Source organism: Lepidothrix coronata, unplaced genomic scaffold (genome assembly GCF_001604755.1).
Source record: "Lepidothrix coronata isolate B3197 unplaced genomic scaffold, Lepidothrix_coronata-1.0 Scaffold6, whole genome shotgun sequence".
NCBI lineage: Eukaryota > Metazoa > Chordata > Aves > Passeriformes > Pipridae > Lepidothrix > Lepidothrix coronata.
In genome coordinates, this window is record NW_016690186.1 from 2,950,273 (window position 1) to 2,965,031 (window position 14,759).

Here is a 14,759-nt window from a genome sequence, read left to right on the forward strand (position 1 = left end):
ATGTCCCTGTTCTGCCCCTAACGATTAGTTTGTTCCATCGTAATTTTTGTATCAAACATCTGGAAACCAGACTTGTTAAAAAAAAAAGGAAAAAAAAGAAGAATAAAAAGGAAAAAAAGAAAGGAAAGACAGAGAAAGAAAGAAAGAAAGAGAGAAAAAGAAAAAAGAGAAAGAAAGAAAGACTGGGGAAAGGGGGGGGGGGGGAAGAAAAGAAAAATAAAAGAAAAAGGGGGTAGAAAAAAAGAAAGGGGAAAAAAAAAAAGAAAAATAAGGGGGGAGAGTTTTGGTGCCTGTGACTTATCCAGGTCTCCATCAGACAGGAAAAAAAAGAATTCAGCTGAATCAGTAAACTGACCTTTATTTTCAAGCACTTTAACCAACACATTTTTCTAGTCTGCAGTTCTACAGAGCCACATGCCTCCGCTTCGGAGCAGGGTAACGCGCTCTGCTAGAGCTCGCTCCCTCGTTCACAGCTGTCTCCAGCGGGAGGAGCTGAAACCTGAACCAAACCCTCCGAGTGAGATTGGATCCTTCAGCCAGCAGCCCCAGAGCCCTCCCAGAAAAACAGCCTTTGGAAAAGTGCTTGAGAACATCCCGAAGCGATTGGAGGAGCGGAAAACCCTTCCCCCCTGCACCTGACTCGTGAGTATTTACAGCACTTTTCAAGGCGCCTCGGCACTGCCACTGCACAACCGGGAGTGGATGGGCTGCGTGGGGCCGGCAGCGCCATAGGGACCAGGACCGGGACCAGGACCAATGCGCCCGCAGTGATATCGCGTGTGCCTGTGTGCTGGGCGCCATCCGGGACCGTTACTCCCACCCGCACGGAAAGAGAGTCTGGAAGAAGCAGAAACCCCACGTCCAAAATGCCACGCTCCTTCCTGGTCAAGAAACATTTCAATTCATCCAAGAAGCCGAATTACAGCGAGCTGGACACACACACAGGTAACAAAACGAAATCTAGTTCTACCGCATCTCTTCTGAGGCTGCGGTCGTCGCGTGGCAGTTCTGAGGAGGGGTGGGATTGCTTTGCAGCCTGCAGGGGACGGGTTAGTTCACTGCTTGCTCTATTTTCTCCTGCTTACAAGGAGAAATATCTGTGAGAAATATGTCAGTGCTGACGAGAATGAATCATGAAAGTTTGCCCATCCACTTGAACTCAAGTTACTTAAAGAGGATTTGGAGTTTTCCTGTTCTATATCTGCTGGTGGTGGAATTGAAATTTTACACAAATCCTTCAGGAAGTTTCACTGTTTCATTGTGTCAGGCTGCATGGATTTAGAAGCAGCATGCTGCCTTGAAGAGACTCTCCAACTGCAATTTGCCTCTTCAAGGGCTCTGTTTCTACCCATCAGAATATGGGTATGAAAGAGTATTTTCTTAATTGTTATATTCAGATTATCCTGTTTCATTTATCCAGCTTTTAATCCCCTGAATGTTAATTTTGCTGCCTTTTGAAGTACTTTTTAGTTCTCTTACCTTAAAATGTTCTTATTTCTCCAGTGATTATATCCCCCTACCTGTACGAAAGCTATCCAGTCCCTATCATACCACAGCCAGAGATCCTGAGCTCAGTAGCTTACAATCCCATTACCGTGTGGACTACAACTGGGCTTCTACCGTCTCCATTACCCAATGACCTGTCTCCACTTTCTGGATACCCCTCATCTTTGGGAAGAGTCAGCCCACCTCCACCTTCTGACACCTCCTCCAAAGATCACAGCGGTTCAGAAAGTCCCATTAGCGATGAAGAAGAGAGAATCCAGTCAAAGCTTTCAGACCCTCATGCAATTGAAGCTGAAAAGTTTCAGTGCAGTTTATGCAACAAGACCTATTCAACTTTCTCTGGGTTGGCCAAACATAAGCAACTGCACTGTGATGCCCAGTCTAGGAAATCGTTCAGCTGCAAGTACTGTGACAAGGAGTATGTCAGCCTGGGAGCGCTTAAGATGCACATCAGGACCCACACACTACCTTGTGTCTGCAAGATCTGTGGGAAGGCTTTCTCTAGACCCTGGCTACTTCAAGGACACATTAGAACTCACACTGGTAAGAACAAGCATTACATTTGTAGTTTCTTGTCGCTATAACATCAAGATGCATTTTGCTGTTTTTCTCCACAGGTGGTAAAGCCAGCAGAGTTTCTTAATCAACCTTGAAATGCATCCACTGAATCTCAACTAAATCATTAAAAGGCTAACTTCTCCCTCTTGGAGGGAGGGTGGGAGGGGAGTGTAGCATGGTCTCATAACTGAGGCCCAGATACTGGCATAAATCAGCAATGCTGTCCTGACAACTTTAGGATGGTTTAGCCCATTTCCACTAGCTGAAGGTTTTGCTTTAAGAATTTTATGTTAATTTTCAGGCTTTGGAAATTACTAACTTTAAGAAGGTTCCAGCTGTCTCTGAAATCAGGCAGCAAAAACCAGAATGGCAATGCATGAGGGGCTGCTTTCTGACTCCTTAAGCAGCTGGCAAGTTTTGCATGCACTGTCTTAAGTCCTTAAGAATTAGAAACACATCATCAGCCAAGTGGTTGTTTTTTTTCTACTGAGGCAAAAACTGGGGTTTGAATGTAACACTGGGTACAATGTAATGTCTGTACAGCTGTTTGCTGCTTTTCAGTCAAAGGCCTTGTTCCCTAGTAATCCATACAGCACTAAGCAGAAAAAGTTCTATGAAAATATTTGAAAATGTTGGGAGGAACCCAGTCTAAAAGTACTGCACCTGTAGATGCAGAAGGTGTCAGCAGCTTGTCTTCAGAGACTGCACTTAGCAGCATATTCTGAGTAGACTAGAGTTCTGCAAGTACAGCCAGCAGTACAGAAAGCTGCTGTATCTGTGGCCTGGTTAACCTTTTATTACACATTTTTTTATTATAACAAGTCAATTTTGTTTCTCATTTGTTTCTTAGGATAAAAGCAGGTTTTACCTGTCCTAAACATGTGATTTTCTAAAAAAGGTTTATCCTATTTTCTCTTGATGTTCCCTTTGCAGGAGAGAAGCCGTTTTCCTGTCCTCACTGCAACAGGGCTTTTGCAGACAGATCCAATCTGAGGGCTCATCTGCAGACCCACTCGGATGTGAAGAAATACCAGTGTAAAAATTGCTCCAAAACTTTCTCCAGAATGTCTCTTCTGCACAAACATGAGGAGTCTGGCTGCTGTGTAGCACACTGAGTCATGCAGTCAATGTTTACCTGGACTCGATGCATTTCTCCACTCCTGTTCCAAATGATAAGTAGAAATCCAAAGGCATTTTCTCATCTACTCTTCAGCCAAAAAAAAACCAAAAAACCAAAACAACGAAAAAAAAACCCAACAAACCAAAACACCACCAAACAAGCAAACAAATAAACTAGTGGAAGAACTTAGAATGTCAGTAGAAATGAGCTTTAAGTAGTTTCTGTTCAGCCATACATTTGCATTCTTAAGTGTGAATTCTGAAATATGGGGAAAGATGCCATGCATGACATTTCAAGTAATATAAAGGAAGAAGCATTATCAGCTTTCTTTATAGATGAAGCCAAATGTAGGTTGTCTTTTCTTGCTTAGAAAAGGCTGTAAAATTATCAATACATTCCTGCCAAGCCATTTCAACCAAAGACACAGTATTTTAAATAAAAATTTTAATAAAAATACTACCCAAGTGAATTTTGCTAGACACCATTTGTCTCAGGTGCCTTAAAAAGTATTCCAAGTTTACCTTAGTAAATGTTTAATATTATTCATTGCTGTGTTTTTATTTTATTTTATTAGAAGCCAAGGCCTTCATTAATGATCTAAAATGCTTTAAAACTGCATAATTAAGAGAGAGAAAAAAGTATAAGAGAATGTACGAAAACCACAATTTAACCGCATGTGCCTTTAAAAGAAAAAAAAAAAGGACAAGAAAAGGTAATACTGTAGCTTCAAACATTCCTGGTGCATGCTTGATCATCTTTTGATACGGAATAGTTCCTCTAAACTTCATTTTTTTTAAAAAACGGGAATAAGTGCAAGAGAGGGGATCCATGGGAGCTTTACAATTATTTTTTTAAATGCACAAAGGAAATGCAATATTTTCAGCATTACCCCTCCAAGTGCCTTTTTTATTGATGATTTTGTAAAGTATGTGGACATAATGTAAATATTTTTATTTTTATATGATTGAATGTGTTATGAATGAAAGCGAATTGTTGCCTATAGCAGCATCTATAGATAACTTGAAGAAAGTGTGAAGTGAAATTTATGTTGTTTTCTAGCCACTTTTTTACAATAAACATTTTTAAGTAAGATGTCTGTTGTTTGTTCTAATTAAAGAAAACATCTGTCTGTTTTCAAACATAGAAAAATGTGAATGTCTCTACATGACCAAATGAAGATAAAAGTGAATTTCAGATGCAAATATTTAATGCACAAGTTCTGAACATTAGAAAGGAATATATCCATTGCATTGTAGAAGATTTAAAACCCCACAGTGCATTTTCCTAGAGTTGCAGCTCTAAAGCACTTGTTTTCCTGCTTCTTACAAGAGTATGACAACATTGTGAAATAGAATTTATCACAAACATTTAAGAGCAACTTCTTTCTTTCATTTTAAGCAATGAAAGGAGAGTAGTAGTAGAGCAGCATTATTATAACACTCTCCCTGAAACTCTGATATGGGAATTCTGGGTCTGATCCAAAGTTTATTAAAGTCAGTGGAGCCTTACAGGAGTTCAACAATATTTGTGTGATGCTCTTTTAAAGTAGTAGTAAAGTCGCAGTATAAAACACTTTTTATGGCAATTTCAAGACAATTAAAGATATTTTATTAAAATATGTTACATATCAGGTCTTTCAAGTGAATGCATTACAATTGTATATCAACTAATATATCACAGGAAAGAAGTAATCCATAATAAAAAGTAGAAATCATTTTCTCCAGATGATTTGACTGAGGATTCCAAGGACTCCAAGGACTCCAAGATCTGAACTACAATAAAGCATTACAATATCAACAAATCCTGTCTCGTCATTACTGACTGGTGTGAAACAACATCATTTTCAACTTTTAACAAAAGACAAAGCTAGAGAACAGACAAGCACCAGTTGTTACCCAGTCTAAAGACCTCTATGTCTACACGAGGGTACCTGTAGGAACAAGTAATAGCAAAAATAAAATTCCAGCAATTTAGCAAGAATGCTATTGATGTATAAACATAAGGTGCACATTTCTTGAAAAAGAGTATGTTTCAGAAAAATAATGCAATAAATTGTGTCGTCTCTCTCCTCCGGTTGAGTTCTGCAGAGTAGGGCTTCAGCAGGACTGCACTGGAATAGCGTAGGCAATAGATAAAAGTTTTGCACCTTTTCTCCACTGAAAGTGTGATATTGAAAAAAAAGATCAGCTCCAATGAAGCTTTCATATTCTCCAAGCATCTTCTGACAAAATCTCAGGGTTATAACAATGATTCCCTAGGAGCTGCTAGATTTTTCTTCAGGAAATAGCTAGAGAGTTCAAGCAAGATAGGGTTAGTGGGAATTTGCAAGGTAACATTTTAAAATGAACACATGAAGGCATCAAATAACCTTGAAAAGTTTCATGTGGTTACTCTATTGATTTGCACTTCCATGTCATTCGCTTTGAAGTTCTTAGGCTCCAGCAGCTCTTTGTGCAGCTTTCTCTTCCCAGAGCAAAGTTTACTGGAGTATGAGTAAAGCTCTGGCAGTCAACAGCTATTTGTACTGTCAAAGTTCTAGGTTTTCTCTCCTATGTTGTGCCACAAGGACTTTTTCATTGTTTTAATTCGCGCTCTAAATTCTCTATGTGCATAGTAAATGAAATAGCATAAGAGCTTAACTTCTGAATGAGTGCAAATGCTACTGTTGTCCTTAAGGGAAATCAGATGAAAACTTCATCAAAATACAGTATGCTAAACCAAACACAAGTGGAACTGGTCTGATTTGGAGATGACAATTAAGATATGCTACTTTGCATGCCTGTAACACCTGTACTCATAAAACACAAAGATGGGAAAGGCTAGAAGCTCTTCTGGCTCATCTCTTTAATTGAAACAGAGCACCCTATCACAGAACCCTAGCTCTTCGTCCACTTGCAGCATAAACTTCCCAGGCAGCTGAATTTCTCTGCTTTTCCTGTGTGACTGCTTTTTATTCCCTGTCAGGACATTTCTCCAAAATATAATAGTTTTAACTCTTTACCTTAGAAATGCCCTTCTGCACCTTCACAAGCTATTTATCAATCTAAATTGAATTCTGTTCTGAGCTGCTGGTCAATGACTCCTATGACTTTTCCCCAACATGAGGGAAAAGCTCCCATTGAATCTACCCATTGAATCTGTTCAGCCAATGCAATGTTTCTCACAAAATACCTTTTACTCTATATCCAAATAGTTAACTTTTTAAATCTTTCTCAGGAAAATATGGCCCCCACACTCTGAATATCTTCACTGATCTTTTCTGAAATCAGTCACTTTCTTTATTTTTAGTTTTTGACACCAGTGCTAAATATAATTCTTTTAAGTGAAGTTAAGCTATCATAAGACCAGTTTCTCCTCTAAAGGCACCTGAATGACAGCAGACTATGTACAACATGATTCATAGTTTTTTTAACTATTCACTAATGAGTTGTTTAAAGTCAGAAGATCCAGGGAAGGGATTTTTGCTCAGAGGTTACTCCAAATCTATAAATCCAGACCTGTTTGGTTATATGATTGTCCATTATACAGAATGAGGGCCATATCTTTCCTTTAGGATGTTTTGTCCATTTACTTTGAATGTTCTTTCAGTTTGTGGAGAAGAGCAGAACCATCTCAACATTTGTGCAGTTACAAGTCAAATACATTAATTTCTCAAGGCTGAAGGCGATAATTGATTCACTTTGGTTTCCACATCTCTCTTCCCTTCTGTTTAACCGTGCTTTTCACCTCAGAGGCTGCAGAATGAAGTAAGACGTGCATAAAACGAAGACAGAACACTTCAAGGCTCAAAGCACTGCAATTATCCTCCCGTGTAATTCAGAGTTCAGAAAAGCATGTTACATACTCACCAAAGGGTTAAAAGAAATACCTCTCAGATTAAAGCACCATGAAATCTGGCTTCTATATTTTGCTCTATTATTTGAATTATTATAGTTCCTGTTGTCATTAAGCAAACTCAGGACCTATTACACTAAGCTCCATAAAATCATATAAAAACAAAGCAGTGTAAAGATCCCATGATTTCAATTTTTAAAAAAAGGAAAATGGGAAATCTGATAATTTAATTCTGATGTCTTGTGCTACAGCTGATTTGCCCTGTCACAAAATAAATCAAAATTTAATTTGAAAACATATTTTTCTTTTTGAATAAGACATTTGCAGTTATGAGTATTACTGCTTTAGAAATAGTTGATTTTACTAGCTGTCCCAAACGTTTGGTTTTGTCTCTTTAAAGTAGGTGTTTTAACAGTTAAATTATATGAATTATAATTCTGGTTCACAGAAGTATGGGGAGTGGAAGGTGAGAAGACCACTCCATCCTGCATATATTGTATCAAGTGATAGCTGTGAGAAATAAGAACAAACTGTGCAAGTAAAATCACAGAGGCAAGGAATGGCTGAGGTGGGAAGGCACCCCTGGAGATTGATTAGTCCAACTCCCCTGCTCAAAGCAGGGTCAGTAGAGTAGTTTACCCAAGCCTGTGTTCAGATGGAGTTTTGATATTTCAAGGAATGGAGACCCTTGTGACCTCTCTGGGCAACCTGTGCCAGTGTTCACACTTACAGTATTAAAGTGGGTTTTTTTACATTTAAATGGAATTTTCTGTATTCCGGGTGTTGTGCACTGTCTCTTGTCCTGTCACTGGGCATTAAGAGTCTGACTGTATTCTTTACTCCATTTCATCAGGTATTTATACACATTAATAAGATCTTCCTTAATTTTTTTTTTCTCAAGCTCTCTCAGTGACTCCAATATGAGAGTCCAATGTCTCAATTACCTTTGTGGTCCTTCACTGGACTTCGATATTCCCGTGTCAACCTTGCACTGTTGAGGCCAGAACTGTGGCTAGTGCTGCAGATAGGCTTCACAAGTGCTGAGTAGAGGTGGAAATACCATTCAGTTTCTGATGGGATGCTGACAGGGTGCATACATTTTGTAGAAACAGCCATAACAGTAGAGTACAAACAAAAATTATTCTTGCATTCTCTGTTCCTTCTTCCCCAAGATTTTCAGTCTTTCTAAATATATGCAAAGTCATCAAGAACCTTAAAGGATGTGGAGAATGGGACTGTGTTTTCCTGGGAGAGCAAGAGTTGCCCTGTCTTGTTGCATAGTGTAACATAAAGGGTGCCTCAGCCAAAGCAGACTAGAGATAGGGGAAAAAAAAGGATTAACAAGTGCACAGTGGTGTTGTTTTTACATGTTTGGGAGTTTGGTCACCTTGTTCATCTACACTTATCTTTCCAATACTTCAAGAATGCCATCAAAACAGTGCTTTTTTGTGTTTTTTTCCTTCTTCTGGTTCACACGATTTGGAGTACAAAAACATAAGTATGCACCCATTTATGGCCCTTCTTTTGTTTTCTCCATGTCTCTTCCAGACAAAAGTTATGGGACAGAGGGTTTCTGTTACATCTGTCTCCTCTCTCCCTTTTCCTTGGGCATTGAATATTCCCATCTCTTGTTTGTGTTCCTGTCTGTTCTATTGTCCAGTGTGTACACAAAATAGCTGCAAGAATGAAGACCACAGTTTGGCAGCCCTAGCTAAGAAGGAATAAATACTCTTTTATATCTTTCAGTTATACAAACATATTTTTACTTCATTTTGTCAAAAGAAGATGTGGAAAACAAGAATCACATGAATCCTAGCTCAAATTCACATGCTTTCCAACATTTTTAATGGTCTCCACTCTGTAAGCTTGGAAGAGCAACTGAGGTACATGCAGACATTCACACAGGTTTTTCACACATGTAGACATATAGCTGGCCATCCTGCACATTCAAACAGACAAATCCTTTCACTGCAATCCTGATTTGGGGGATCTGCTTCAGAAAATTCCTCAGAGATCCCTCCTTTACATTCTTCTTACTTCCCATGTTTTAGCCACCTCTGTTACTGCTTTCCCTGCCTTACATAAGAATCGTCTCCTTCCCAGATGTGGTTGACAGTTGATCAGAGTCAGGGGATCATGGACCTTTTAATACTAGAAAGATGTGACATTGCTGTGGCCTCTAAGCAGCATTAGACGTGGCTGTGAGCAACAAATACATGTTACATGCTGGGCTATCAAATGGCAGCAGCTCCCAACAATCACCTTTTCACATCTTTTCAAAGGCGTGACCCGGGAACGCAGGAGCTCGGTCTAACACATCCCTCTCAGAGAAGGGCCTATGTCTCACTGAGTCCTGTGGCTCCCACATCAGAGTACCAAGACACAGACATCTGCTAAGTCGCTAAGAAGCAGTTAAAGTTGCACTGCAATTAGCTCAGATTTTGTACATGTCCTGAAAACAAAGTAAATTCCTTTGAATGTAACCTGTCCTCTCATGTGGGCTGGCAGATCATCCACAGCTGACAATGAATAAAGAGTTAGAAGAATGAAAAGTGACAATTATTAAGTAACTCCAGTAAAAATTGAATGAGAAACAATCAGCAAATCAAAGTAATAATATTATGCATAAAAGACTAATAAAAATCCTCCCCATCTCAGTAAAAGCTGCATCATATTTGGCATTCATTCATTAATTTTTAAATGTTATAAAAAATATTTTGTAAGACAGTTCATCAAGATTTATAGCAAAGTATTCATTATTCATCTGTAATACATGAAACCAGGCCAGGTTGCTATGTCCCAAGGAAATTAAAAGAAGAATCTTGTGACTTGTGATGGACATTTTCGTGGTGTTTGTAAAACAGCTTGGCATCTCAGCCCAGATCCTAACTAGTTCTGACTGGAAAGGCCAACACTCAAAAACAGTCAGGATTTTTTGACAGTCCTCACTTACTGACAGAAAAATCACTTTTTATTTGGAAAATGGCTTTCCACTTCTAGGTTGTTTTGAGAAATTGCTCCAGTAGTTTTTTCTGTCCCTACTTTTCCCACTATTGACAGAAAAAAAATTAGTTGTTATTACTGATACTGTTGTTCCCAAGCAATCTTTTCTCACAGGTTTGAAAATCATCACTGTAGGTTTGGGTTTGGTGGTCACAGCAGAGAGCTATGACTGAGGGCTGCTTCTGAATATCTGAACCCAAATGCTTTGTCTGTCCACAGACAAATGCGTCAGTATGTCATACTGGCAGGACAACAGGGATTCTGGAAACAGAGATAAAAAAAAAGAGAGGTCTTGAGTACTGCTGACATGTCAACCTTCTTCAATAGGAGGACATAGTAGTGAATAGATATTTACAAGCAGTAAATATCAATTATAAATTACCTTCCAGGGCAGTTTTCTGCACAAGGAAAACCTCAGAAGTTCAGCACTTCAGTCAGAAGAAATTCTGACTTCAGTTAAGACTGAAACTGACACCACAGAATATTCTGAGTTGGAAGGGATGCACAAGGGCAGCCATTGAATCCAGCTCTTAAATGAATGGCCCATAGCGGGATCAAACCCACAACCTTGGTGTTATTTGCACCATGCTCTAAGCAACTGAGCTAATAAAACAGGTATGCCTGATTACTGTTCTTGTTGCCACAAAATATAGCCAGAATAAAGGTGGTAGTAGGGTTGTAGGGTTTTTCTTAATTACACATGCAGAAACCATAACAGGAACATTCAGTATCATGATAAACTATATATATATACATATATATATACATATATATATATATAAAATCATGTAAAATTAAAAATGCAGAATTTAAGTTGGGAAATATTTTAAGAAACAGCTCTGCTACAATGTTCATTAATTTTTGTTTAAATCTAAAGCTTTTAGCTAAAAAATACATTTTCACTGTTTTTCAGCTTTTAAAAACAGGAATATTCATAATTTATCTCAGATAAATCATTCTTTTCCAGTTTAAGAAAAAAAGAAGAGAGTATGCTTCCTTTTTACCAAACTTACATAGAACCCAGAGGGCACTGAAGAAAACTCAGTTATTTTGAAAATCATACGATAGTATGATCCTACAGTTTTTATGTCTATGTATGGAATTCTGGCAGAGGTATTCTATGTACAGGATGTCCTGGGATTGTCCCATACTGTGATTTTCTCACAGTGAATTTTGCATTTGTCCGTGTCAAAAAGTTTTGAATCTATATGGATATATGCTAACGGAAAAGGCAATTTTTAACAATCCTTTGCTGCAGTTTAGTCTCATGTATTTGGTTATATATCTCATGTATTTGGTTAGGTTCATAGAGCTAAGGAAGCATAGCCAGAAGTCTGTAAGCCCAGGCATCTTGTTCTTTCTAAAACACTGACCTATTTGGAGCTCTACAGCTCCTCTCTTCTAGTAAACCCTTTTTTCTTGTTCTATAATTGCTCAGGCTGAAGAGGAATCAGAATTATCTGTGATGAGCTCTTTCCTTTTCCTGCACTGCTACAGTTCGTATGTCAGACTGCTGTGCTAACGATGATGAGGGTGCAATTCTGAGTTTAAGTGGTAAGTTTATAGTATTTTTAACGTATTTTTCCTTCTTTTTTGTTTTGCACTTATGGAAATAATGCACAATATGGCCTTATTATTTAGGCCAAGTACAAGTGGTTTTTGAAAACATAATTATTCATAGTTTTCCAGATAACTGCAGATATGATATTAAATCTGGGCTCCTGATATGTTTGAGAAGCTTTTTCTATCCATCTTTGCGTCCTGGTTTCAGATAGGATGGAGTTAATTTTCATCTTAGCAGTTCGTAAACTGCTCTGTTTTGCATTTATTATGAGAGTAATGTTGATAACACACTGTTGTTGTTGCTAAGTGGTGCTTAACCTAAATCAAGGATTTTTCCATTTCCCATGCTCTGCCAGCAAGCAGGTACACAAGAAGATGTGAGGGAGCACAGCCAGGACAACTTAACTTGAACTGGCCAAAAGTATATTCCTTACCATACAACATCATGCCCAGTATATAAAGGGGAGGAGTTGGCTGGGAGATGCTGATCATGGCTTAGGGACTGCTGGACATCACTCAGGGGGTGGTGAGCAATTGTTTTGTGTATCACTTGTTTCTTTTGGGTTTTATCTCTCTCTTCTCTCTCTCTCTCTCTCCTTTTCACCATTTTTTTTTACTCTGTTTTAATCATTAAGCTGTTCTTAACCCACAGGTATTATCTTTTTCTGACTCTCTTCCCCATCCCACCAGCGATGGGGGGCAATGAGAAAATGGCTTGTGTGGTACTGACCAGGAATAGACCATGATACTTTGGTAAATGCCTTTCCCTTTCCACCTTGTTTATATCTCTCTGCTTAGAAAAGAAAGTAAAAGTTTCACAAGAAGTCTCTTGAAGGCAACCTGAAATTACGGATCTTCTCTTCGCACTTTTGGCTGATAAGTTTGAGAGGGAAAATGCTGCATATACAATGCTCGCTGCTGTGTGTTGACACTTGAGAAGAAGTTCTTAAGGAAAATAAATGTCTGTTTGCATCTTAGGATGCAATCACTAAGGGAGAGGAAGACTGTTCTGCAGCATTTGTAAAAAAACAAAAATATATTGCCATCACATGTGTGATTTTGGTCCCCCACTTTAAAAAGGAAACAGTTTTTAGGTCTTTTAGTCCAAATAGCCTTCTCTTACTCACATTACTTTGCTCCTAAATATAAAGAAAGTTTTTTGTCTGGGAAAGACCTTAGAATCTGGCACAGCACTTTTCTTAGGGGCCCATGGCTAAAATTGCAACATATATTACCTATAGATGAACACTATAGCTCAGTATTCATGCAGTGCTTCATTTCAAAAGGAGGAGGTAATATTTTGAAGAGGTGCCATGCAAAGTCAAACCATGCATTTGTATTGCTCCTTTACTGACAGGTTATGACCCAGTCAAACTCTTTAGGAGCAGGGCTGTCTCCTTCCTTGAGCCAGAGCCACTCTTGTGAATGATTTGTCCTTTTGCCTTGTTCTCATCGTCTTTAATGCCCTGGTAGCAGTGCCTAACAAGCTGCTAGGAGCCATCACGCTCTGATCTGGTGCAGCTGGCCAGGATTTCATTCAGGTATCCAAGAATGATCCTTCCCTCCAGGAAATTTTGCTGATGTGATTGTGCAGCGAACTACTAGCATATACACAATTCATATTGACAAGATGTGCTTTGCCAGCAGTGTTTCTCCTGGTTGCCCAAGCACAAGAGCAATTTGCAATCCAATATCACTACCACTAGACTATAGCTTTTGTCAGTACAGAAGTGTTGGAATTGAGAAAAAAAAAAAAGGGAGAGACAAAAAAGCACAAAAACATCAGTGCTACATTCTTGAAAAAGGATCCTGACGCAGACCTGATCTGAGACTCAGGACAGTACAGCTTGCTCCCAGGATTGACCCTAAAGTATAGGTCAGACATTAATGCTTAAATGACAGTATTTCGAGGTGACTTGTGATGGGAGTTAGGGTGGGAAAATGTTTGCTTGGTGGCAGAAGAAGAGACAGAAATAGTCCTTCTTATGATGGCACTTCAGCAAATATATTAGAGTTAATCCTTTTCCTTTCGTTTTATTTTGTCCTGGCCTGTTTTTACTGAGAATGAATAATGTCTACGACTTGTAATACCTTGGTAATAGTTCAGCAGGTTTGCTGTTACCTTTCCTGGTTGGACCAGTACAGATTAGCTGCAGATTTCAATGTATGATCAGCTAACAAGCCAGGCTTGAAGAGTCTGAACCATTGCAGTTGCTGTTGAGGAATGTAAAATGAACATTGCTCTTTGGGGGGCAAACTAATAAGTTGGTGGAAATGTAGAGTTGAAGTGAAATGCATTCTTTAATTACTCCTTCTGATTAAGATTTTGTAGATAACTACATATGCATGGACTATCCAGAGCTAGGAAAGCTGCATTTTGGTTCTAACCATTTGAACCTCCCATTTACTTATGCCAAAGATGAGCCTTTCCAGGTAATCTAAAATGTAGACTTTTTAACTGATGTGAATGGCAGCTTTTCTGTTTTAAATTACAAGTTGTAAAAAGAGAGTTACATTGTCAATCAGCCAGCAAATGGTGCTGCACTGGCCTTTCTAGAAAAACAAGCAGTGGGTAATAAATTACTTTATGGTACAACTGAATTAAAAACAAAAAATCCTTATCAGTGCAATATGTTTTCTGGTCCAATAAAATTATTCTGTTTTAATCTGTTCCAGCTATGTTACATTTTCCATTTTTTTATATTTAAACAAGTCTTTTTAAACATATATATGTATGGATGGATACAAATGTGAGTATTAATATACAAATATGTACATGAAAACATTTTCTGCAGTTAAGCAGAGATAGAATTAGAGTAAAATGACACTCTAATGATACTTTTCTTTTTTTGAGCAGTACTATTATTATGTGTCACATTCCCATTTTCTTCTCTATTCTAAAATCTTAACTTTCATTAAAAAAAAAAACCCTACAGTGAGTTTCTTGTGCCTGTAGTTACCCAGAAAAAACAGAGCTGTGACAGTAATCAAGTGTAACCAGTAGACTTGTAGTCACCTTCAAGCAGCGCAACAACAGACTGCAAAGGCAGACAAGTCTCAAAGAAATATGCTTGGCACTGCTTCACTCAGGAAGGCTTCGGTGGGGACAGTCCTCAAGGAGACAATGAATGTTAGCAGAGGAACCAGTTCTGTGGCTGACCAAAGCATGGAAAGA

At 38.6% G+C, this 14,759-nt stretch overlaps 1 protein-coding gene across 1 annotated transcript; it reads left to right on the top strand.

The window, feature by feature from the left end:
- Positions 1-618: 618 nt before the first annotated feature.
- On the top strand, positions 619-3,884 carry SNAI2 (snail family transcriptional repressor 2). The gene is made up of 3 exons (XM_017830909.1): positions 619-945; positions 1,504-2,049; positions 2,998-3,884. Exons 1-3 carry the CDS (start codon positions 867-869, stop codon positions 3,177-3,179), a joined length of 807 nt encoding a protein of 268 aa, XP_017686398.1. The 5' UTR covers positions 619-866; the 3' UTR covers positions 3,180-3,884.
- The last annotated feature ends 10,875 nt before the right edge of the window (positions 3,885-14,759 follow it).

Excerpts from the sequence above, each read along its gene's own strand:
- SNAI2 (XM_017830909.1), top strand. The coding sequence starts at position 867 with ATGCCACGCTCCTTCCTGGTCAAGAAACATTTCAATTCATCCAAGAAG. Across the intron at positions 946-1,503 it reads CGAGCTGGACACACACACAG|TGATTATATCCCCCTACCTG; the intron begins GTAACAAAACGA and ends TTATTTCTCCAG. Across the intron at positions 2,050-2,997 it reads ACACATTAGAACTCACACTG|GAGAGAAGCCGTTTTCCTGT; the intron begins GTAAGAACAAGC and ends TTCCCTTTGCAG.